Source organism: Dipodomys merriami, unplaced genomic scaffold (assembly GCF_024711535.1).
Source record: "Dipodomys merriami isolate MVZ:Mamm:240054 unplaced genomic scaffold, mDipMer1.0.p SCAF_2, whole genome shotgun sequence".
NCBI classification, from domain to species: domain Eukaryota; kingdom Metazoa; phylum Chordata; class Mammalia; order Rodentia; family Heteromyidae; genus Dipodomys; species Dipodomys merriami.
Window position 1 is genome coordinate 74,743,418 of NW_027203381.1, and position 24,676 is coordinate 74,768,093.

Here is a 24,676-nt window from a genome sequence, read left to right on the forward strand (position 1 = left end):
CAACCAACAAACAAACCAAAGGAAAGTAGAACTGTGAGCTCTGGGGATAAGGAATGAGGTGCTTACACCAGGGGGCTTGGATTTAATCCCCAGCACTGAAAATCTCCAAAAGTTGAAAAGGAAATCTTTGGTCAATGAATATACCCCAGTGGTCCTTCTCTAAGGACACTGAAAGAAGTAGAAAGTCATGTGTGCACATTATAATTTATTACAAGGTTTCTTTGTTTATTGTGCCTGTACTGGGGGTTGAACTCAGAGCCTGGGTGATGTCCCTTAAACCTTTTGTTCAAGGTTAGTGCTCTACCACTTGAATCACAGCTCTACTTCTCACTTTTTGTGCTAGGGATTTTCCTGTCCTGTTGGCTTTGAACTTTGATCCTCAGGTCTTTATTTTAATGTTTAGAAAAGTAAACTATTGGAAAAAAAACCCCAAACAAACAAGAACCTAAGTACCCGATCAGACCGCTTTCAGAAATGACGTGCATGAGAGAATCTTGGGTAAAAATCATGTCTCTATTAACAAGAAAGATGGCCATATGCTTGAAATAGAAGTGTGTGTGTGTGTGTGTGTGTGTGTGTGTGTGTGTGTGTGTGAGAGAGAGAGAGAGAGAGAGAGGAGGGAGGGAGGGAGGGAAAGAAGGAGGAAAGGAGGAAGATGAAGGGAGAAAGGTACAAAGAGACTTTCTGAGTATTAATATACCTGGGGTGTAGAACTTCTCCTTTATACCTTGTTGTATTACTTTAATTTTTTTTATTGTGAAAATACTGTACAGAGGGGTTACAATTACATGTGCAAGATAATGAGTACACTTCTTATCAAGCATTGCAGCCTCCTCCTTTGTTTACCCTTCCCATCCTCCCCCCTGTATTACTTAAATTTTTGCAGTAACAGTTTGTTTTGATTTGGGAAAATAAAAACACTGCACAAAAAAAAGACCGAAGAATGGTAACACACACACACTCTCTCTCTCTCTCTCTCTGGTCTTTAAGGAGAGAGAACACAGAGGGCTACTTTCTACTTTTCTCCGTTTTCCAAATTATCTTTTATTGAATATGATTACTTTGCTATTTTTGGTGGTATTAGGGTTTGAAACTCAGTGCCTAGTGCTTGCTAGGTAGGTACTCCAATACTTGAGCCATACTCCCAGCCCATTTTACTTCAATTGTAGCTGGGCTTACAAGAGTATGCCGCTGTACTCAGCTTATTTGCTGAGATGGAAGTCTTGGTAACTTTTTCTTGGGCTGGTCTTGCATCTTGATCCTCCTCCTGAATAGCTGAGACTACAGGTGTGTCCACTAGGTACCCCTGATTGACCAGTCAATCTTCTTGTTCTATCTTCCCTTTGCCCACCACCTCTTTCCCCAACTTCTAAAAGAAACACAGAAGGAACCACTTGATCAAAAAAGAAGCAGCAGGGGGTGAAGCAACAGTGTGTGTGTGGGGTATCTCAGGTTCCTGTTTTGCCTTTGCTGTGTGACCTTGGGCCGGCTACTTTACCTCTCTGGTTCTCTGCTTCCTTCCTCTACAATGAGGCACATTCAGACGACTATAAACACGGCGATAATCTAACCCAGCTCTTAAAACAAACAACTCAAAATTCAAGAAGGCAAAACGGAGCCAACGGTGTCTACCACCCTCCCTTCCCCCCTACACCATCCTCCTTCACTGCACAGCGAAGATCATGTCAGCCAGCTGGTCAGTTTTATGATTGTTATTGTAGTGTCAGAACGCTCCTTGGCCCGTCCATGCATCTCACCCGTAACCACAATGGAAATGCAAACACTCACCGTGAACTTGTCATAGAGCTCATAAGTCAGGAGGGGGTTGGGCAGCTCACGGAAGTAGAGCTTGCAGAGGGAGCCCACGCAGTGGATGTCCTGCAGGTACACCTCCTTTGTCAGATCTGGACAATGGTCTGAGACAAACTCCTGCCTGAAACAACACAGATGAGACATAACAATCCCAGAGGCCTGGGAAGGTGGCTCAGTGGTAGAGTTGCTTGCCCTGGGTTCCATTCCTCAGTACCACATACACAGAGAAAGGCGAAGTGGTGCTATGGCTCAAGTGGTACAGTGCTAGCCTTGAGCTGAAGGGCTCAGGGACAGTGCCCAGGCTCTGAGTTCAAGTCCCAGGACTGCCTACCACCCCCCCACCCCAAATCACAGATCTTAGCTTGGCTGGCAGTGTGGTTTCTTTTTTTTTTGGGTTCGGTCGTGGGGCCTGAACTCTGGGCCTGGGCACTGTCCCTCAGCTCTTCAGCTCAAGGCTAGCACTCTACCACTTGAGCCACAGAGCCACTTCTGGCTTTTTCTGCTTATGTGGTGCTGAGGAATCGAACCCAGGGCCTAATGCGTGCAAGGTAAGTGCTCTACCACTGAGCCACCTTCCCAGCCCTGTGGTTTCTTTTTTAAGACAAGGTCTTTGCTATGTAGCCCAGGCAGATACTGAAACTCAATACTCTCTGCCTCCTGAGTGCTGGGATTACAGGCACAAGCTACCACACTCAACTGATTTGAATATAATTATAGATATACATATATATGTGTGTGTATATATACACTTTTATATGTAGATATCTACATATATGTGTATATTTATACACATATATGTAGATATCTACATATATATGTATATATACTTATATATGTATATGTCTACATATATATGCAGATGTCTACATATTTATGTATACACACACACACACACACACACACACACACACACATAAAGACAGAGAGAGAGTGCGCGAGCACCAGTCCTGGACTTGAACTTGGCACAGGCACTGTCTCTGAGCTTCCTTTTCTCAAAGCTAACCCTCTACTACTTGAGCCACGGCTCTACTTCCAGCCTTTTTTAATTTTGTCATTTATTGGAAGTAAGTATCTCATGGACTTTCCTACCTGGGTTGGCTTTGAACTGCGATTCTCAGACCTCAGCCTCCTAACTATTTTTTTTTTTTTTTAATCTTGGTTCTACTCCAAGTACAAGTAAGACTTGCCAGGAGAAGACTTCCACTCCCAATCTGGGTTGACTTTGCAAAATCTTCTGTGGTTCAAAGCCATAAAACTCACTGGCAAATGCCTTTCCCCACTGCATTGTATCTCCAAGTTATGGCTCCAAACACTGAGGAAATATGAAACCAATTTGCAAGAGGCCAATTAAAATTTCATTTTTTTCCAAAACACAGCTCCAAGTGAAATTTTCTTTCTTCCCAGACAGACACAAACCAGGGTAGGGCAGATCTTTATCACTCATCTCCACAAACTCAGGGAATAAACCTGTTTTATCTGGAGACTCAAACCCAAGGTTTGGGAAAGTTTTAATGAACTATCTCTTTGATGCCTGGTGGAAACTTCTCGGCTGCTTGATTATGACTCCTTCAGGATATCCGAGCTTAAAAACATCATAAGCAAGCAACAGTGGGAAGTCTGAGAACATCATCTGATTCCAGGATCTTTTTTTTTCAGCCTTCCTATGTAGCCCTAGCTGGTTTCACACTCCCAATCCTCCACGTGCCTCAGTCTCCTAAATGATGGGATTACAGGTATGTACCTCCAGGCCCAGTTCATCTCTGGTTTCTAATTATAAAACATTTCCTAACACCTCCATATTAATAACCTGTTTAAAAATGAGAAATTTAGCTGAGCATTGATGGCTCACACCTGCACTCTGGAGACTGAGAGCTCAAGACTGTGGTTCAAAACCAACTTGAGCAGGAAATTCCATGAGACGCTTATCTGCAATTAACCACCAAAAAGCCAGAAGTGGAGCGGCTCAAGTGGCAGAGTGCTAGCTTTGAGTGAAAAAGCTCAGAGATAGCACCCATGTCCTTAGTTCAACCCCCAGGATCAGCACGCATGCACGTGCACATGTGTGTACACGTACGTACACACACACACACACACACACACACACACACATACACACACACACACACACACACGAGAAAAATAGGAGCTGTAAAATATAAGGTTTCTGGGTAGTAGCAAGATTGTTGAGAACCACTGTTTTCAAAACTGCATACTACTAGTTTCTATTCTGATTCTGCCCTTTTAAGAAATGGTGGGATCTAGTTATGCTGCTTCATGCCTGTAATCCCAGCCACTCTGGAGCCAAAGATCAGGAGAATGCCATTGGAAGCCACCCCATAGCAAAGTTAGCAAGACCTCATCTCAGTCAGTAAGTAGCGTAGGGTAACATTTAACCATCATCTCAGCTATGGGGAAACCACAATAGGAGGATTATTGTCTGACTCTGGCTCCCAGAAAAAACTGGGAGTCCCTGTCTGAAAAACAGATGATGTAGAAAGAGGGCTGGGGGCATAGCTCGAGTGCCAGAGAACCTACCCAGAAAATGGGAGGCTTTGGGTTCAAACCGCAGTACTGTCTGAACAACAATGTCACACTGTTAGCGGAATTAGAAACTCATTAAAATCTATGGCCACCTGGTGTAGCTCAGTAGTTTAGCACTTGTCCACCAAACACAAAGCCTAGGGTTTGATCCCCAGCACTACGAAGGAAAACAGACAAACAATCTATGTTCCAATGAACAGATTCTTTTTTCTCTTCTTTGCTGGTATTGAGGTTTGAATTCAGGATCCTGAGCTTGGTTAAGATCTACCACTTGAGCCATACCTCTAGCTCTGGTTTTAGCTGGTTATGCTGAAGATGGTGTCTCACCGAGTTTTTTGCCCAAGCTGACTTTGAACTGTGATCCTTTGGATCTCAGCTTCCTCAGTAGCTAGGATTATAGGCATGAGCCACTAGCATCTGGCCAAACTGTTTTGCTTCTGCAAGAGTAAAAAGGATGCTTTCTTCCTATAGTATAACGATATTCCTTTTGTGTAACAAGACTTGGCAAGTAGGGGCAGATACCAGATAGGAGGAGGGAGTCAAAACTGAGTTATGTTTATAGTGTGTTAAATCTTGCATTTTCACCTTGTAGTAAGAATGGTCTTAATGTTTTAAAGGCTTCATTTATAATTAAAGAACATATAATGAATATATAAAAACAACACTGATGGCAGCATTTTTGCTGTTAAAAATAATATGCAAAATACGTAAGTCTATTGTCTATTGTAGCCCTAGCGCCTACAGACAGAGGTCTGATGGACAGCAGAAGGCTCATGGGAGAATTCCTCTATATTATTCTCTTTGCTTACCTCAGCCGCTGTATGTTTGAGGTGACTCCTGAAAGCCGGTAGACCCCATCCACAATACCATGAGTCTCTATAAATTCCGCACAGCTCTTCAACACATATGGAACTAAGCAGAGCAAAGAAAAAAAAACAATAAAGTATTAGATGTAAATCTGTCCTGTAAAGATACATTTTAAATAAAAATCCAGTTGGCTCCAAGGAGAAGCAAGTATGGGATGCCCAAGAAATCCAAGTGGAAACAATTACTGATAAGTGGTAATGATTTTTTTTTTTGGGGTCCGGTCGTGGGGCCTGAACTCTTGGCCTGGGCGCTGTCCCTCAGCTCTTCAGCTCAAGGCTAGCACTCTACCACTTGAGCCACAGAGCCACTTCTGGCTTTTTTTTTTTTTTTCTGCTTATGTGGTGCTGAGGAATTGAACCCAGGGCGTTAAGCATGCAAGGCGAGCGCTCTACCACTGAGCCAACTTCCCAGCCCGTGGTAATGATTTTTTAATTAGTAAAATCTAATGTTCAGCTGTACATGGTAGGGCATACTTGTAATCCCAATTACTCGGGAGGAAGAGATAGGCTGGCCCTGGACAAAACCCACTACTTGAAAAATAAGGCAAGAAATGTGGAGATGTGGCTCAAGTGGTAGAACTCCTGCCTAGCAGACTGTGATACTCTGAGTTCAAACCCCAGTGTCATAAAAAGAAAAAAAGATGGGAACCCCACCCACATGCTTCCTGCCGCCATTGATTTAACGGACAGACAAAGGCAGCAGGAGGCTGACATGTTGTATTCCTGCCTCTCCACAGGTTCAGAGCCTGAGTCAAAGTTTGTGTTCTTGTTCTCTTTGGGGCTGATCTGAAGGGACTTGGCAGACTTGAGTGACCTGAGGGCAGGTACAATGACCTGAGAGCAAGTCCCTCATAACCCTGGAGGTCTCTGGAAGAATGCAGCCTCTGACCCAAGTCTTCAATGGCTCCCTCAGGGCCAACAAGTGACAAGAAACCTCCATGAGTGGAGGCTGATTTAGCACCATGCCAGTGTGGCCAACACATACCCATTCGATTAGACCAATGTCCATTCACCATGCTATTGCACATGCTCACCCTCATACGCACCCCAGACTGGACTGTAGGTGCGGATATACCAGATGTGCAGATCCTACAACATTCTACCCAATTTTTCTCATGTGGTGCTAGGAATCAAATTCAAGACCTCTGGCATGCAAGACACACACAGTGTGGGTCTCTACTGGTCTCCATAACAAAACTAAACCCTGCTACCCTGGCTGTGTTCTTCCCTTCTGCTGAGAGCTGCACCCCTCCAGGATACCTCCAGGATCTTGCCCTTACTCTAGCCTCCAAGAAAGGAACTGGGTATGAAGAGGTCAAACAGTTCCAGGGATGGGAAATAAAGAGGCCAGAGGCCAAGGAGGTACAGTTCCTGTGATGTAAGTGAACGAACACGGAAGTGGGGCATAGGAGGGGCCTAGGGTCAGATGCTCAGCTTGTCTTCCATCAGAAGAGCTACAATTAAATCTGTTTCATAAAATAAGACTATAAGTAAGATTATGTTTCCTATCCTTATGCAAATACATAGAAGGAATTTGCAGAATTCTCTCTCTCTTACACACACACACACACACACACACACACACACACACACACACACACACACACACACACACACACACACACACACACACACACACCTTAAAACCCCAGGGTGTGCATCAGCTCAGAGCCACAAGCAGCCACGTGTGGTCTTAGGCTAGGAGTATGGGTCTGGATGCCACATTGTCCTTGCGAGTTCCAGTGAAATGTATGATTCTGTTGTTTGTTTACACATCTACTCTAGGAAGATGGTGGTGATGTTTGCCTCCTAGCTAGGACTAAGGTAACACTTGTGATCACTTTCCCAGACACAAAAAAAAACATCCCACAATGATGGCTATTCCTTCTACCTATAGTGTAGTTCTTACATAAATTTATCTATCTGTGCCCGTAATGGGAGCTCAGGGCCTGGGTGCTTTCCCTTAGGTTTTTTCGCTCAAGGCTAATGCTCTACTTTAATTTGAGCCACATCTCCATTTTCAGCCTCTTGATAGTTGGAGATGAGCATGTTGTACTTGTCTGCCTGGACTAGCTTCTTCCAACCATGATCCTCAGATCTCAGCCTCCTGTGTAAGTCAGAATTACAGATGTAAGCCACTGGTATCTGGCTAGCATGAGAGACTTTATAATTTGTTTTTTTTTTTTGGTGAAGGTAGGGAGGGCCTTCTTCCTGCTGTGAAATGTGATTCTTCTAGTCAACACACCTTCCTTCTTGGTCATGGCTGCTGTGTTGTGTCCTTCTTTGGCATAGGTTTCTTTCTTTCTTTTTCTTTCCTGAATATCTATCTATCTATCTATATCTATATCGATATAGATATAGATAGATAGATAGATATAGATAGATAGATCTATGTATCTCTCTCTATTTATTGTAAAGATACTGTACAGAGGGGTTACAGTTACATGAGCAAGGTAATGAGTCCATTTCCTATTGAGCATTGTTACACCCTCCTTTATTTTTCCTCTCCCATCCCATTCCTCCCTACCTCCCCAACTCTTCTCCCCCCTCTTCCAACTCCCCCCTTCCAAAGTTGTAAAGTTTGTTTTCAACATACTGTCTTGTACATCTCATTGTTACAATAGGTCATCCTGTAATCTTATTTCAGCATTTTGTTATTTCCCTTCCCCTCTCCAAATTAGAAAAATGTATATAAAAGATGCAGGACACCAGAATCAAATACAGTGACAACAGGGGTTGTACCATGGGGAAGAACATACAAAGAAACAAAAAAAAAATCACACAATACATTATAGGTACATTAAAAAGAACAGTAACAAAGATAAAACCTCTTGTGTCCCTATCTTGAGGTTCATTTTGCTTAGCATCAGGTTATATGGTCAATAGCTTTTGACCTCTTCTGCTTGTCCTAGACATATACAAATTATTGCATGGGACCTATGTTTCTTTGGGTCTGGCTTACTTCACTTAATATAATTTTTTCCAAGTCTTTCCATTTCCTAATAAATGGGTCAGTGCCATTCTTTCTGATGGAGGCATAGAATTCCTGTGTGTGTGTGTCACATTTTCTTGATCCATTCATCTACTGAGGGGCATCTGGGTAGGTTCCATATCTTAGCTATGGTAAATAATGCTGCGATAAACATAGTTGTGCTGGTAGCCTTAGTATGGCCTTGTTTGTGATCACTTGGGTAAATGCCTAAAATTGGGATTGCTGGGTCATAGGGGAGCTCTATGTGGAGTCTTTTGAGAACTTCCATTCTGCTTTCCAAATTGGTTGAACAAGTTTACATTCCCACCAACAATGCAACAGGGTTCCCTGTTGGCCACATCCATCCAGCAGCTGTTGTTATTATGTGATTTCTTGATTATAGCCATTCTAACTGGGGTGAGGTGGAATCTCAATGTTGTTTTGATTTGCATTACTTTTATGGCTAAAGAAGTTGAACATTTCTTCATGTGTCTATTGGCCGTTCTTATTTCCTCTTCAGAGATGTCTCTTTAAGTCTTTAGCCCACTTATTAATTGGGTGGTTGTTTCTTTGAGGATTTGTTGTTAGGGGATTTAATTTTTTGAGTTCTAAGTATATTTTTGATATGAGACCCTTGTCCATTGTATGTCTAGTGAAGATCTTCTCCCAATTTGTAGGCTTTCTATTGATCTTGCTTGCTATGTCCTTTGCCATGCAGAAGCTCTGCTGTTTCACGCAATCCCATTTGTCCAATCGTTCTTTGATTTGTTGTGTTTCTGGGTCTTGATTAAGAAAATTTCAGCCTGTGCCAAGCAGACCTAGAGTTTCTCCTATTCTGTACTGTAATGTTTTCAGAGTGCCTGCTTTGCCTTCGAGGTCTTTGATCCATTTGGAGTTGATTCTGTGCAGGGTGATATATACAGATCTAGCTTTAGTTTTTTTTACAGGTGCTTAACCAATTTTGCCAGCACCATTTACTGAAGAGGCTGTCTTCCTTCCATTCTATTTTTTTAGCTCCCTTATTGAAGATTAGGTGCTATAGATCTGTGGTTCATTTCTGGGTCTTCAGTCCTATTCCATTGGTCATCAGGTCTACTCCTGTGCCAATACCAAGCTGTTTTGATTACTATGGCTTTGTAGTAAAGTTTGAAGTTTAGAATTGATATTCCTCCAGCACTGTTCTTTCTGCTAAGGTTTCTTTTTGCTATTTGGGGTCTTTTGTTGTTCCTTATGAATTTCTGGATTGTTTCTTCTATTTCCTTGAAGAATGAGGTTGGGATATTGATAGGTATGGCACTGAATTTGTAGATAGCCTTTGACAGTATTGCCATTTTCACAATGTTGATCCTCCCAATCCAGGAGCATGGGAACTTTTTTCCACTTCTTAGTTCTGTTTTAATTACCTTTTTCAGGATTTTAAAGTTTTCATTGTAGAGATCCTTCACTTCTTTAGTTCAGTTAACTCCTAGGTATTTTATTTTTTGTTGGGCTATTACAAAAGGAGTTGCTTCCAGATTTCAGCTGCGTTCTTCTCATTATTGGCATGCAGGAAATGGGCATAGGTTTCTATTTGGGAATTATTCTGCTTCTGTGAGGTGTCTGTTCTGTGCATCTGGGTGTATTTTGTAGGATGAAGGCTATCCTTGTTTTAAAGTTTAGGAGAACACATTCCACTTCTTCCAGCCTTCATGCAGGGTCCCTACTGCCTCTGGTTCATGGCTCTGTTCAAGCAGATGGCGATTATGAAAACAACCAAAAGGTAGATGCCGCCATCCCAGCGTGTGTGGAGCATTTGCAGTCCTGACTCTCAGCCTGGGCTGAGTTGGAAGGTAGAGGGTTCCCAGTGACACCCAGCCATGGCTAAAGGTTCCTTCCTCTCTGCAATCATTTACCGTAGAGGTCCTCAGACCATGGTCCTTGCATCAGGTCCTCCAGTGCCTCAACACATTATTACAGTTGATTCCAAAGCTCTTCCAAGTGGAAGAACCACTGGTTTTAGATGAGTTCATCATACAAATCACTTGGGGATCTTGTAAATGAGCATTCCAACTGTGTAGGAAAGTAGGTGGGGCAAGGGCGGAGAATTTGCATTTCTAACTGATTCCCAGAGGACTTCCAACCAGAATCCACAGACAGTTCTGGAAAAGGCAGTCTACTGTCAAAGTATCAGAAATCCCCAGCCTACAGCTCCTGGGGTGCAAGCAGATGGAGGACACCCTAGAATTCTGGACAGAGTAGAATCTTGATCCAAAAGAGCTGAACAGTTACAGATGGGAAGAAAGCTCCCATTGTGAACAGATGCCTGGAAAGTCGTGGCAGGGCAGGTGGGAGTCACAGAGCTGGTTCTGTGGGATTCCTCCTCCTCCTCCACAGGTTCACACAGTGCCCACAGGATCGGATAGGGTAGACTTTGAATTGTTTCACTGCTCGTTCTCTAACACCTCCGCTGATGGTTTCGTTTTGTTTCTTTGCTGGATCAGGATCTTGTATGAGACATTTCTAATCTAAGCACAAAATATATCTTTAAATTAGTTTCTGACAGAAATGGTTATCTTGCTGTTGATTTAGGCCTTACACAATTGCTGACCTAAGTAACAGTCCTCTGTCACATCGGATGTAACCCAGGACAAGTAGAAGGTATTTTGTACTTATTGCCAGTATGGGGTGCTCTCAGTTCCTAACCTCCTGAAGGACTTAATACAAGAACGGCAGTAGTGGGACCCCTCTCTGTAAAATGTCTTAGTTCTCTGTGTGGCTGGATCTGATCAGATCTGTAAACAGTCCCAAACAAGCCAGTACCTGAGGCTGATTTTGGCTCCTCTAGTTTGCCTGGGTAAGGGTTAGCTTCTCAGTTGAGCATCCTACTACTTGAACCAGGCCTCCATCACAGATTTGTAGTGGTTAATTGGAGATGGAGTCTCTTGGAGTTTTGCCTGGGCTAGCCTTTAACCATGACCCTGGAGGATGCAATTCTGAATATTTAACATTGGTGTGGGTCACCAATGCCTGGCTGAAGCCCATTCTTCTACAGTGTAATAGACTACATCTGTATCCCTCACCAGCTGTACTCTGGACTTTCTGAGTCCTTGTACTGGTCAGATTTCTCAGCTCTCTGAGTCCTGCATTTCTGACCTTCACGGTGAAGTCTAGTAAGTGCATTGATGTAACAGAATGCAACTCAGCAGCACAAGGAGTAACGTGCACAGCAGTGCATCTCAAAGACACCACTGGGTGACAAGCAGTCCATCAAGGAGTACACACTGTACGATTCCACTTATGGAAAACTCTAGAAAATGCAAACTAATTGACAGTAAGAGAAAGCAGGGAGAAGCGGGAGGTAGGACTGACAAGAGCTAGAGGAAAATTTTAGGCACGCAAGGAGGTTCATCTTGTTTGAAGTAATGGTAAAGTCCAGGAGCAACTAGTGGGTGAAGAACTGGACACCTGAAAGGGATGAAGGGTGAAGATATCGCAAGGGAAGCGATCCTGTGAGAATCCTTGGGCTGGGAAGGAGCCCTTTCTAGGCATAGTTCCAAGTGATTTGGAAAAAAAAAGAGTTAAAATATTAAAGGCCTTCTCCATTATTCCGGGCTGTCAGTACAGCACTTCCTGGCCGTGTTCCCCGGGATCTATGAGCTGTCACAGTGGCTCCCCTGTGGCTCTGTCTCTCTGCCAGCCCTGGCTCTTTATGCCCAGCCCATCTTTTTCCTGCGCCCCTTTCACTGTCTCTCTGGGGCATGCTCCTGCCCAGCCCAGGTGTGGCTGTCCCGGCCCAGGGGTGAGCGGCCCCATCCTCCAGTCCCAAGTTCCTCTCTGATTCTTTCTCCTGTCCCCTCCTCTAGTGGAAAAACTAAAGAATCTTCTGAAAATCTGTGGTATTTATTTAGCAAAGTACAGTCGAATATTTCTTGTTCTTTAAAATAGCTCATTCTCTCTCTCTCTCTCTCTCTCTCTCTCTCTCTCTCTCTCTCTCTCTCTCTCTCTCTCTCTCTCTCTCTCTCCTTGTGCCAGTACTGGGGCTTGAAAACGGAGGGCCTATACTCTTGCTTGTTTTTTTTTTTTCACTTATGCCTGGCATTCTACCACTTGAGCCATGCCTCTTATCTTGTTTTATGTTGGTTAGAGATAAGAATCTCTTGGATCTGTCTGACAGGCTTGGCTTTGAACTATAATCTCAACCTTCTTAGTAGCTAGGCATAAGGCACTGGGGCCTGGACTAAGTTTGTTCAAAATTGAGATTTAAGGCTGAACGCAGCAATTCACACATGTCATCACAGCTGCACAGGAGGTTGGAGGCAGGAAAATCATGGTATGAGACCAGCTCAGACAGTTAGCACAACTTCTTACCTGAAAAACAAGCTAAAAGTGAAACTGAGGTGCACTGAAAGTGGTAAAGGACTTATCTAGCAAGTATGAGGTCCTGAGTTCGATCCCTCTGTGTGTGTGTGTGTGTGTGTGTGTGTGTGTGTGTGTGTGTGTGTGTGTGTGTGTGTGTGTGTGCATGCGTGTGGGTATTGGTAATGCGGCTTGAACTCTAGTCTTTGTGCTCTCACTTGGCTTGGCTTTTTTTTTTTTTGCTCATGGCTAGTGCTCTACCACATGAGCCAGGCTTCTAGTTCCCCAACCAACTTTCTGTTTTTATGGATTTGCTTGTTTTAGACATTTCATATACATGGAATATTTGTGACTGGTTCCTTTTTCTTAGCATACATCTTTCAAGGTCGATTCATGATGTCGCATATGTTAACATTTCATTCTTTTTATGGATGAATATTATTCCAGTTATTAATATTCTAAACACGTTCCTCATTTTGTGTAGCCATTTATCAGTTGATGGAAATTTGAGCTGTTCCCACTTCTTGGCTAGTATGGATGATACTGCTATGAGCCTTTATGTACATATTTTTATGTGGACATGTAGTTTCAGATTTCTTGACTGTGTATTTGTAAGAGGAGTGATAAGCCTGTATTTGACTTTCATTTAAAAAATGTTATTACTAAGTAGATTGTAGATAGAGGTTACAGTTTCCTAAGTTAGGTTATGAGTACAATGCATCTTGATCAGTGTCACCCCTTCCATTGTCCTCCACTCTCCCACCCCCACCCTCCTCCCATCCCCACCTTCAAGTTATGTAGGTCAGATTTTATATATGGACAGTGGCTATAATGACTTCATTTGCTCACCCTTCCTCCCTCCGTTCTTGTACCCATTCTATTTTTGCCTCTCCTGCTCGCTAACATGCTCTGCTTTACATTTAATTTTTGAGGGGCTGCCAAGCTGTTTACTAGTTTCCAAAGCAAGGGTGCCATTTTCCACTCCTGCCAGCCAGTATATGAGCATTCCAATTACTCCAGGTCCTTGTCAACACTCATCATCTATTTACATTTTCACTACAGTCATCTATAACATAATTGTAGTAGGATGTGAATTAGGTATTTATTTAATGTAGTTTGGATTTTTATTTCCCTGATGACTAATGGTGATGAACATCTTTTCATCTGTATGTTTTCCTAGAGAATGTCCATTTGGGTACTCTGTCCATTTTTAGTTGATGGCTTATCTTTTTATGTATTTGGATTATAGACCCTTATTAGACATATGATTGGAAATATTATAATCTATGTTGTGGACTGTCCTTTGGCATGTCAAAAAATTGTCTATTTTTATTTATTTATTTTTGCTGGTCCAAGGGCCTGAACTCAGTCCTTGAACTTTTGTATTCAAGGCTAGTGCTCTACCACTTTGAGCCACATTTATATTTCCAGCTTTTTGATGGTAATTCAAGATTAGTTTGTCAGTTTCCTGCCAGGCTGGCTTTGAACCACGGCCCTCAGATCTCAGCCTCCTGAGTAGGTAGGCACCCAGCTCATTTTAGTTTTTAACTGACCAAATAGTTATGGTGTTCTCTGAAGCACAGATATTTCAAATCTTAATTAGGTCCAATTTATGCACTTATTTGTGCTTTTAGTATCAGGAGAAAAGATTGTTATTGATATTTATTGTCTATATCTTTTGTTCTCAAATCATATACATAAAATGATATTATGAGTAATGAAAAATGATAGATTTTAAGTAATTTAACCATTTCTCATGGTCATAGATAAGATCCTATAAATCCAAAAAACAGCATTAGCTTTTGTGAAATTAAGCCATAATCCCTGTCAAAACATTTCTAGAACCACCCTTTGAGATTTGTTAGCTGGAAGTCATATATATTTGACTCTAAAGAACTCAAGAGTTATTTTCCCCTAGGGCAAAAAAAGAGGAAGAAAGAGAATGGAGTCATGTTAATATTGTTAATCTTGTTTTCTTTCAAGATTCAAAGCAATATTTTGTTATTATTTCATTTCCAACTTCCTCTCAGGGATGATGAGTTATGGAGTTAGTTTTTGGGGGCAAGGTTTTTCTACTTCAATCTTGTAATCCTTCCTCTATTGCCTACATGCTGAAATTACAGGGGTATGCCACCACACCCTGAGAAGACTGGACTGGTTTCAATTCTGTTTGTTCTTTTGTGTCTACAGACAGAGCCATATTTAATCTTTTGAAACAGAGTTGATTATGCTCCAATTCTGTCTAAATGATCTCCCATTCTACCCCTCACTGGGTAAAGAGCTCATCTATCCTGAACCCCACAAGGTCCTCCATATTCTGGCCATGATCCAGTCTGCTAATCTCACTACTGGCGAGGGTACTCTTCCTCCCAGCCAGCAGTGCAGTGTTCATCATACTGAACTGGACCTGCTATCTCTCAATGTGCTCTGCACCCTTACACTTACCACCTTGGCCTGCAGGGGGCATTCCTGCCTGAACCCCTGCCTCTTCTCCACTCTTCCTACTCACATTTGTCCTGAACACCCAACCCCTCCCTCAAGGCAGAATCAGTTCTCCCTTCCCACCCCTCCCCGCTCATCTCTCTGGCACCTTCCAGAATTGTCTAATGAAAATTAGAACAGCACACATGGATCATTTTCCTCCCTTCAGATTGGCAGAGACTTATGTCTGTTGCAACAGTGTGGTGGTCAGTCTATAGGGAAACAAACTTCAGGTGCTACCAGTGACAGGGCAGACTGGTATCAACTCTAGACAGCAATTGGACACCAGCAACCAAGATGACACACACACACACACACACACATTTCCTTACTTGTGTAACAAACAACATATTCACAAGGCTATTTGTTGGAGCAGTTCTTGTGAGAACACAAGAAGACCCACTGATAAACAAAAATCACTAACACAAATGGTAAATGTTCACATAGCCATTTTCATGCTATAAAGACATAGCAAATACTATTTATTATTTACTTGTATTTATGTTGTTGTTGTTGGTGCTACTGAAGTTTGAACCTAGGTCTTACGCTGGCTAGGCCGGATACCACAAGCTCTTCAAAGGACGTTTTTAAAAAATGAGAGTTCTCAAAAAACAAGTTTCCTTAAAGAAGACATAAGAGTTTCTAAAATCATGAGGTAACTTGTAAATATTTGCTGAGGTCCTTTCCAATGACCCCATTGAGGTAACTACCTCTCCTTAAGCAGAAGTGCCCAACCTGGTGGCTGAATTGACCAGGGGACTGACTGGCTTTGCCACAATGCAGAGATGGCTTCCGTGACAGATCAGAACTTGAAGTCTACCTCGCTGTTGAGTGCACCTGGGTCCCCCTACCACACTTGTACTTCTCAGATGCCCAGTCCAGCCACTTCTTTCTGCATCAGTGTGGTGAAGTCCACACTGTGTGTGTGTGCGCGTGCGTGTGCACGCAGACTACTGGGGCTTGAACTTAGGGCTTCCTGATCTTGCTTGGCTTTTTCACTCTACCTCTTAAGCCACATCTGCACATTTGCTTTTTTTTCTGGTTAATTAGAAATGAATCTCTTCAGCCTGGCTTTGAACTGCATTTCTCACATCTCAGCCTCCTGAGTTGCTCTGATTACAGGCAGGAGCCACCCGTGCTGGGATTAATCCACACTCTTTACTTTCATTCCCTTCAGGGTCTTTAGTTCTCTGTGATCAGTTCATCTCTCCCCTTCCTGGTGGCAAGTGGACCAAAGCAGGTGCATTAAGGACCTGCCTAGACTGAAGGACAAAGAGGTGAATATGATGGTTACCTTTCAGAAACTTGATATGAAAACAGAAAATTATTGTGATCCAGTATAATCCTCACAGCCACTTATCCAGAGGGGTTATCCTTGCTCCACAAATGAGGAAATAAGCTCAGTATATGAAAAGAACAAGCAAATATGTTAAGGGTTTAGGCAGGCACAAAAGAATGTGCATGAGTTCTTTTAGAGAGACTGCATGTGGTGGGGGAAGTTAGGCAGAGTTTTTAGATATTGAAATACAGGAATCCTATGCCAGTGCCTCACACCTGTAATCCTAGCTACTCAGGAGGCTGAGATCTGAGGATCATGGACAGGCAAGTCCAAGAGCCCTTTATCTCCAATTAATCAACAGAAAGCCAGAATTAGGACTGTGGCTCAAGTGGTAGAGTGCCAGGCTTGAGCAAAAGAAAACTCAGGAATAGTGTCCAGACCCTGTGTTTAATTCCCAGCACCTCTCTCCCTAGAAGTACAGGACATCATGTACATTTACGGAGTGCTGACTGTAAGAGAGGGATCATGTTAGGGAGTAGTGATGGGACCCTCAAAACTCCAGGGGATAGAGGAGAACAGACTAAGGGAGGCCCTAGCTATTTGATACTAGGACACTGGGATGACCTGGGATGGGACACAGATGTGATGTTACATATACTGCGATATGTGCAATAAGCTCCTGGCATAAAATAAGCACTCCATAAATGGCACCCGCCTTCTGGTAATGAGGAACAGAGAATAGTTTAAACAAGGTGGCAAACTAAGAAATAATGTGGTGAATTCCAGGAATGCTGGCTAGACCAGTCTGGTGGAAGAGAAGGCCTTGGGTCCATTGAGAGTTTTGAAGTGAATATCCTGTCTGAATGTCTATAGCCAGTAAGTCTACCTTTGATCATAAAGTTCCCCTGCTCTAGAACACTCTATGGACTCCCCTCCCCCATGGCCTACAGAATCACCCCTCCCCCATGGCCTACAGAATCACGTCCAATTCAGGCAGCTCTGGGACCTGACCCTCAGCTGTCACATCAGAATCAAAACCAAGACTTTGTCCCTTCCAGGAAACAGGCTTTTGAGAAGGGTGTGGAAGGTGTGGAATAATGTGTCCACAGACACACTGTAACAAAACCCCAAACCAAGATGTCCCTTTGTGATCAGTGGAGAGGACAGACCTTTAAGCATGGGTCAAGGATGAAGGCTTCTGACTCAGCCTCTGCTGGGACTGTGGGTGGGTTATTGAGGCTGAGGAGCAGCCTAGGCAGCCTGTCACAGGGTGCCTTTGGGGGTGTATGTGTGTGTTTGAGGTGGGGATGGCTGTGAGGAAGGGTAGAGTTGAGTAGAGGAGGGTGGGGTGTGATGAGGCTGCACACCCCAAACAAACCTGCCCCGTCCCTACATAGCTTGGGGCTTAGCTTAGGCCTAATCCTCTTTGTGTACAGAGGATTCTTGTCCCCTGGCTGGAAATGGAGGCTGCTGAACTCTGTGTGTTTTATAAAGACTTTCTGGGTCCACCCTTTTCACTATCTGGCTCTTGGTAGCAAAACTGTTTTATATATCCATATATATATATATCCATATATAGAACAGTTTATGTATATAACAGTTTATATATACATATATAAAACAGTTATATATCATACATACACACACACGCGCGCACACACGCGCACACACACGTATATAATTCTTTAAAAAACATTTGTGTGTGTGCTGGTACTGGGGTTTGAATTCAGGGCATGTGCACAGTTCCTTAGCTTTTATGCTCAAGGCTAGCACTCTACCATTTGAGCTCCAGCTCCACTTCCAGTTTTTGTTTTTTGGTCAAGGGGTTTGAACTCAGGGTCTGAGTGTTGTCCTTGATTGTTTAATAACTTTGAGCCACAGCTCCTGCTTGGGCTGGCCTTCAATCACGATCCTAAGATCTCAGCTTTCTGAGTAACTAGGATTACAGGAGTGAGCCACCAACCAGCACCCAACCACTTCCAGCTTTTTATTGGTTAATTGGAGATAAGATCCTCAAGGACTTTTCCTGCTCCTGCTGGCTTTAAACAGTGATCCTCAGATCTCAGCCTATTTGAGTAGCTTGGATTACAGTTGAGAGTCACTGACACCCAGCCAAAGCTTTGTTCTGGGAGGGTGCCTGTACCCCAACCTCTCTCCAAACCTCCCTCACACAGGACAGAGATATCAAGTGAACTCCCAGAACCTTCCCAGATCCAAGTGCTGAGCAACAACAGATCACTTGAAATCAACAACACCCTCAATTTAACTGTATGAAGAGCATGGTTTGCGTCACGTAATCAAGGTTTTCTGTCCAGACAGAGTTCTTGCCACCTAGTCTTTGGGTTACCATAAGCAGAGGCACTTCATTGGTAATGGATCAAGTTGAAGGTCATAAAGTCCTCTAGAGTCCGAGGAGGGGACAAGGAGGGAAGAGCTGTGAACTAAGCATGTTAACTTGAGATAAACAAGGAAACTGCATGCTTCACTCACACTAGTCATCTTAAGAATGAGGACAAGGGAAGTTTTTATTTCTCCTCTTGAGTGTGTCCAGGCATGCCTCGAGGGTGGTCATGGGGACAGACTAACCAAAATCTCTGTGCAGTCTCCTGTTTCCCTATCGTTATTTTATTTAATTCTTACAACCTGAGGTGCAAGCATCATTGCAGTTCCTCTTTTCTAGGCAGGAGGCTAAGATTCCCAGTGCCTACATGACTAACCGTAGGGTTGGAGTGCCATCCCAAGCCTGCCTGCATCCAAAGTTCCTATACTTTTCAGTCCAATTTTATCAGTACAACTTCCACCCTAGGGAAACTAAGACACCAACCAGGAGAAGACGAGAAAGCAGCAGAAGATAGAGGTGACTTCATATTTTAAGGGACAAGTTAGAAGGGAGAAGGACAAGGAATGAAGAAGCCTGGGCTCTTGTTGTACAGGTATTGGTTTTAGACCTTTGTATAGAGTAATTCTCTCTGCATGGCCCCAGGGGATCTCTCTGGAACCAAGCAGAGGAAGGGTCTGTGTCAATGTGGCAATGTGAGGAAGCTGGGAGTTTGGAGCCTATCAGGTATTCCCAGCCTCAGAGATAAGGTCTGGATCTAATGATAGCCCTTGTTCCTCCCTGGCCTAACATCCCAGGATCCTTGATGAAGCTGGTAAGGGCAGCGGGGCTAGAATTTAACAAGGCAGCTTGGATTTCTACCTGCGATGCTCAGATTTTCCTTCCTACTGGCTCTGGCTTACATCTAAGTCATCCAAGACCAAAACAATAGGGTTGGGTTTTGTTAGTTTTATTTTTGTTTCTCATTTATAGTCTCCACGACTCTCCAACTCAACTCCACCCATACGAACGGAAATTGCTGTTAAATAAAATACAAACTTCAACCTCAGAAGGTTTCTATGTTTCTCCTTTGGTATGGTTAGACTCTTTATATTTTGATAGAGGCTGAAGTCCTCCAAAGAGTTGGCTGGAGATAGTTTAGTTCATTGGGCCCTGTCCCCCCCACTGATGTGATCATGCCCGTTTGCTTATTATACCATCTGGTCTCTTGGGCAGTCCAGCTTCTTAATCATTTCCAGACCTATGGTACAGTGAGGTCTTCGCATTTCTGTATTTCTTTTCTTCCTAAATCAATTTTATGGATGGGAGATAAGGAGCCTTCAGAAAACACACACACACACACACACACACACACACACACACACACACACACACACACGCACGCACGCACGCACGCACGCACACACACGCACACACGCGCACGCACACACACACACACACACACACACACACACCTTTGGAAGGCTAAGTGGGTGTGTCAAAGAACCAGGTAGTCCTTATCAGTGGCTGGACTCTCTGCACCACCCCTCCTTCCCTGCCCCCCCCCCCCACCTCCCTTCATTTCCTGCCCAATATTCCTGAGCCACAGGCAGCCATTGTTCCCAGAACTGCTTTGCTTGGAAGCCTTGGTCCAGAGGCCTCGCAGCGCTTCCTGTGTTACAAGGCCTCTTTTTCCTGCTGAAAACAAGAGCACTTCCCTGCAGTCTGTAACCCTTTTCAGGCAACTCATTTCTTTGCTCTGCCCCCAGCTGTTTTTCAGTGTTGGCAAATACTAGATGCTCATTACATTTATTTTATTTCACATATTCTCAAAATTATTACTGGATCAGTTCTGCACATTCTTGGTAGGAAGCAAAAATTAAAAAAAGAGGAAGAGCTATAGGTAAGCAAGAATACCACCAAGGAAGTCATTCAATCTATCTCCTCCACCTCTGCAAGGCACTGAAACATCTTTTGACATTCATTGAATGCTATGCATTGACATCCACAGATGTGTTAACTGTAGGGCTTCTGGGCTGACAGTCAATAATTCCTGAGGATAGAAATGGAGGCAGGGAGCCTTGTCCAGAAACCAGACTCCTGGAGGTTCTCCTCTATGGGTATGCAAGGGGGAAGCTCTCAAAAAGTACCAAGGAGATTCTCCTGAAAACCTTCAGATACAACCTTCAAGAAGCTTTGAAAGAGACTCTCTTTAAATAGTTGAAGAAAAATCTGAGCCAGGCCTAGTGGCATATGCTTATAATCCCAGCACTCATGAAGGAGGGAGGAGCTCATAAGTCAACTGAACATGAAAGGGCCAGAGAGGTAGGAGCTCAATACTGTCAAGATCTGAGAATGTCCTAGACTTTTCCCCCCTGCCAGAGGCCACTTTGAGATTTAGAAAACAAGATCTGACGGGGTTTTGGTCACACAGGATGGCTTTGTGATCCTTCTGCCAACACTGCTCTCTGTGGTATGGATCTACTTCCCATGGTCTGTGAAGACCACCTCTTACTCCTCTGAATTCTCCGTCCTCAGACAGAAATGGCCCCAGGAGATGCTCAGATCTATCAACCCACCTGGAAGGAGCCAGGTCCTGAAACCAAGGGGAACTCTAAACTCTGTTGCACAATCTACATTTCTAAAATAGAAATTCATGGTACAAGTTGATTTTTCCCCCCTCTCTCTAGGAGGCACTGCAGTTTGAACCCAGGGTATTATGCTTGTCATGCAGGTAGTCTACCACTTGAGCTACCTCCAGCTTTTTCTTTGCTTTACCTTGTTTTCCCCCCTCAGAATTTCTGTTTTTGCTGTCGGATTGTGATTCTCCTATCTATGCCTCTCTCCCAGCTTGGATTCCAGCCATGTATCACCATGCTTGGCTTAACAGTCTCAGAGCTTCTGTTTCGCAGAGCAGCATTCCTTGCCTTGGGATCTCCACCTTACTTCCAGATCACACACACATCCTACTAGACGGGCAGCACTTCTGCAGAAAGATCACTTTTCTAGCTTTACAAATCATGCTTTTTCCCTCATGGAAAATCAGGAGCACTAGTAGTGAAATAACCAAGAATGATGATGTTCCCACACTCTTAAAAAAAACAAAAACACCAGGGTTTCCCATTGTAGTTCAGGCTACCTTTGAACCCACCATTTTCCTCCCTTAGTTCTGAGATTACAGACTTGGGTCACCACACTTGGTTGTTTTGAAGTTTTGTGGCTCAGTGTCTATGAGATGTGTGTATGCCCTTTCAATAAATGCTGGTACTTCAAAGGGCCTGCTCTCAAAAATTCAAAAGTGATCTTTGCTAGATATATACAGGATTGAGCTCATCATGAAGACGGGCACAGAGAACTGAATGGAAGGGTCGTAAGATCATTTTGTTGCATCTGCTTGGCTCAGTGACAGCAAGTGCAGCAAAGATCTCCCAGCTCAGTATGACAAAGCCCTAGAGTTGGGGAAATACTGAGAAGAAAGGAGAGGAGTAATGTGTAAAGTGATTAATATGCTCTTTCTTTCTGTAGATTAGTTAAGTTTATGGATACCTTATTGAAGAAGTTATAAATATACAAAAGGCACAGAGATCTCTGATGGAAATGATAGCTTACCATCAGCTACTCTTACGTGTGGTAGAGGAGTTAGGTATCCAGCTTTGTTTGCCATTTGTTTCCTCTCTTCATTGTTTCAGAGCTTTAGCATTGGAATTTTGTGGTGTTGGAAATAGTGTTAAGAGATCAGATCTGACCCAAGGGTGGCCGGCGGATGGGGGATTTTACAAGATAAGACCTAGGTTCTGGAAGGGGTCAGGCGAGGGGTCAGAGGTACTTCTTAGGCCCTCTGGACACCTTAGGACAAAAGCTTGGAAGAAGTAGAAAGGAATCTGTCCCCCAGCTCATGCACATGGTGACATCTCTCACCCTGTGTTAGCATTTCCATGGGGGGAAGTGAAGGCAAGACCCTGGGATTCTGAGACCTGATTAGGATCCATTAGAAATGGGAATCTAGACCTGGGGTGATCCAGACATTGGGTGAGTCACCTCCTGGGCATTTCCTCAGGGAAGGAGCGGGGTGTTTGTTATGCAGACTTAGAAGAACCTGTACACAATTAATAGTTGGTGTGTGTGTGTGCATGTGTGTGTGTGTGAGAGAGAGAGAGAGAGAGAAAGAGAAAGAGGGGGGACAGCAAGCACTCTATTACTTGAGTGTCTCCAGCTGCTGCTGTTGCTGCTTCTTAAACACTGGCTCTTCCTCTATTCTGCAAGCTCCATGCACAGCTATGTCTGTCTGTATTCTGTGAGCTCTGCGATGTCTCTCTCACTCAACTTAAAAGACACCACCACCTCCAACTTTGATTTGTACTCTAGTAAGCTCCCAAATAGTGCCAGGAACAAGGCAGGGTTGGTGCACACACAGATGAGTGTGTAAAAAGCCAGTTTGGCCCAGGGGCACAGGCATCAAACCAGCACCAAGCAGGGTGTGACCTATGTATGGCATTGAGGATGAGGCAGAGGAAGGCAGAAAGCATGTGTGCAGGACTGACTTCTGGGGTACTCTGTCTCCGGTGCATTTTTCCCTTCGCAGCCACTGTATCCCCACCCCCACCAATCTACTCCATATGCATCCCTAGGATCACTGTGGATCCACGGCAATCCCAGAATGTCCTATGGGATGGACCTGTGGATCATCTTGCTGAACCTGCCTGACTCAATGACAGGAATCAGGCCCCAGGAAGTTCACCAACTCGGCAATGGTAAAGCCCAAGGGAGAGACTGAAAAGAAGGGAGAGGAGTAATTTAGAAGTGCTTCAGCTTCCCTTTCTTTCTAATTTTCAGGATTACGGAGCAACTACCTGGTAGGTTTCTTCTGTCCAAGCTACCACTTTGATGCCAGAAGTAATTTTAGGTATTTCAGCTTAGATACACCCTTAGTGGTCAACTCAAATTAATTATGTTTATTGGCACTCTACAAATGTAAAACACTGGGCCAGAATTTTCAGATTCAAAGGAGTATCTTATTAGACATGACCCACAACCTCAGCTCCCAGTCTATGTAGTTCAATTACATGCAGTGAAATTATGGGTAGAACAAAAATATGATGGAAAGCTCTTTCTTCTCTACTCTCTAGCCGTCAGGCAGGAGTCATTGGGTTTAATGATATCTTTGTGGGAAGAGAGGAAAGGGACTCTGCGGCCAGAGTCTGTCTCTCCTCTCCCATAAATTTGCTCTCTCTTCTTAAAAAGCCAGTGGCTAATCCTCTGCAAGGCAGAAGGATTTGTTTATTGTGTTAAAGATTTCTTGATTCCTGTTTAAAGAGTGTACAGGTTTGCCATGAGCTGTCCCAGGCTTAAACTGATTGAGATGAAAGTAGCCGACTCTCAGTGTGTGGCTAGAGCTCAGGAGAGGTAGCTTCCCAGCCAGGGCCTATGGTAAGAACAGGAAGATGGTGGACTTGAGCTAGCTAGCCAAGGCTACCTGGGCAGCTTCCCTAGGGGTCAGCTTCACAGGCAGGATTCAACACTCATTACACAGCAAGACCCAGTAGAGGGAAACACAACCCATTTTTCTATCAGTAGGTACTGGGCTGGGAGGGGTAGGCAGTGGGCACCTGAATCCTCATGTGGAAGAGTTGAGCAAGGGCAGCTAGACCTCTTATAATGGTTTTAGTGCAGAAATCCCCTTGTTTCTGTCTCAGTATTGTGGTTTGTAATTGAGTGCTGAGCCCACTTAGTGGCCCATCCCTCTCATTTTGGACTCAAGCATCAGGGAAAGTAGACAGGTCTAGGGAGCAAGGGGATCCTACCCAGTCTTCTGCATCAGCTGAGCAGTGCTCATATTCCCCCATCCTCTCCTAAAGGCGTCATCACATATTTCTTGGGACCCACTTTCTGCTTGGGTAACTGGGGGGGCAAGGTGGCAAAGACACAAGGAAAAGCAAAAGTGGAGACTAACTTCAGGGAGCCTAGTGCTTATTGATAGGAAGTTTATGTGTTCTATCTCCCCTCTGATGTTCCTGGTTAAGGAGACATGTTCTGAGGCCATCGTGCCTGGGATCTTTAATCAATTCCAGTACCAC

The 24,676-nt window shown here is 43.8% G+C and overlaps 1 protein-coding gene across 2 annotated transcripts in view; it reads right to left on the minus strand.

Moving 5' to 3' along the window:
- Positions 1-24,676, minus strand: part of Arhgap31 (Rho GTPase activating protein 31) — a 107,380-nt gene that overhangs the window by 29,478 nt on the left and 53,226 nt on the right. For both annotated transcript variants that reach the window (XM_070030156.1, XM_070030155.1), the window contains exons 2-3: positions 5,163-5,265; positions 1,789-1,933 (exon numbers count right to left, since the gene is read on the minus strand). In XM_070030156.1, the coding sequence (XP_069886257.1) occupies positions 1,789-1,933; positions 5,163-5,265 (248 nt within the window). The remainder of the gene's footprint in view (positions 1-1,788; positions 1,934-5,162; positions 5,266-24,676) is intronic.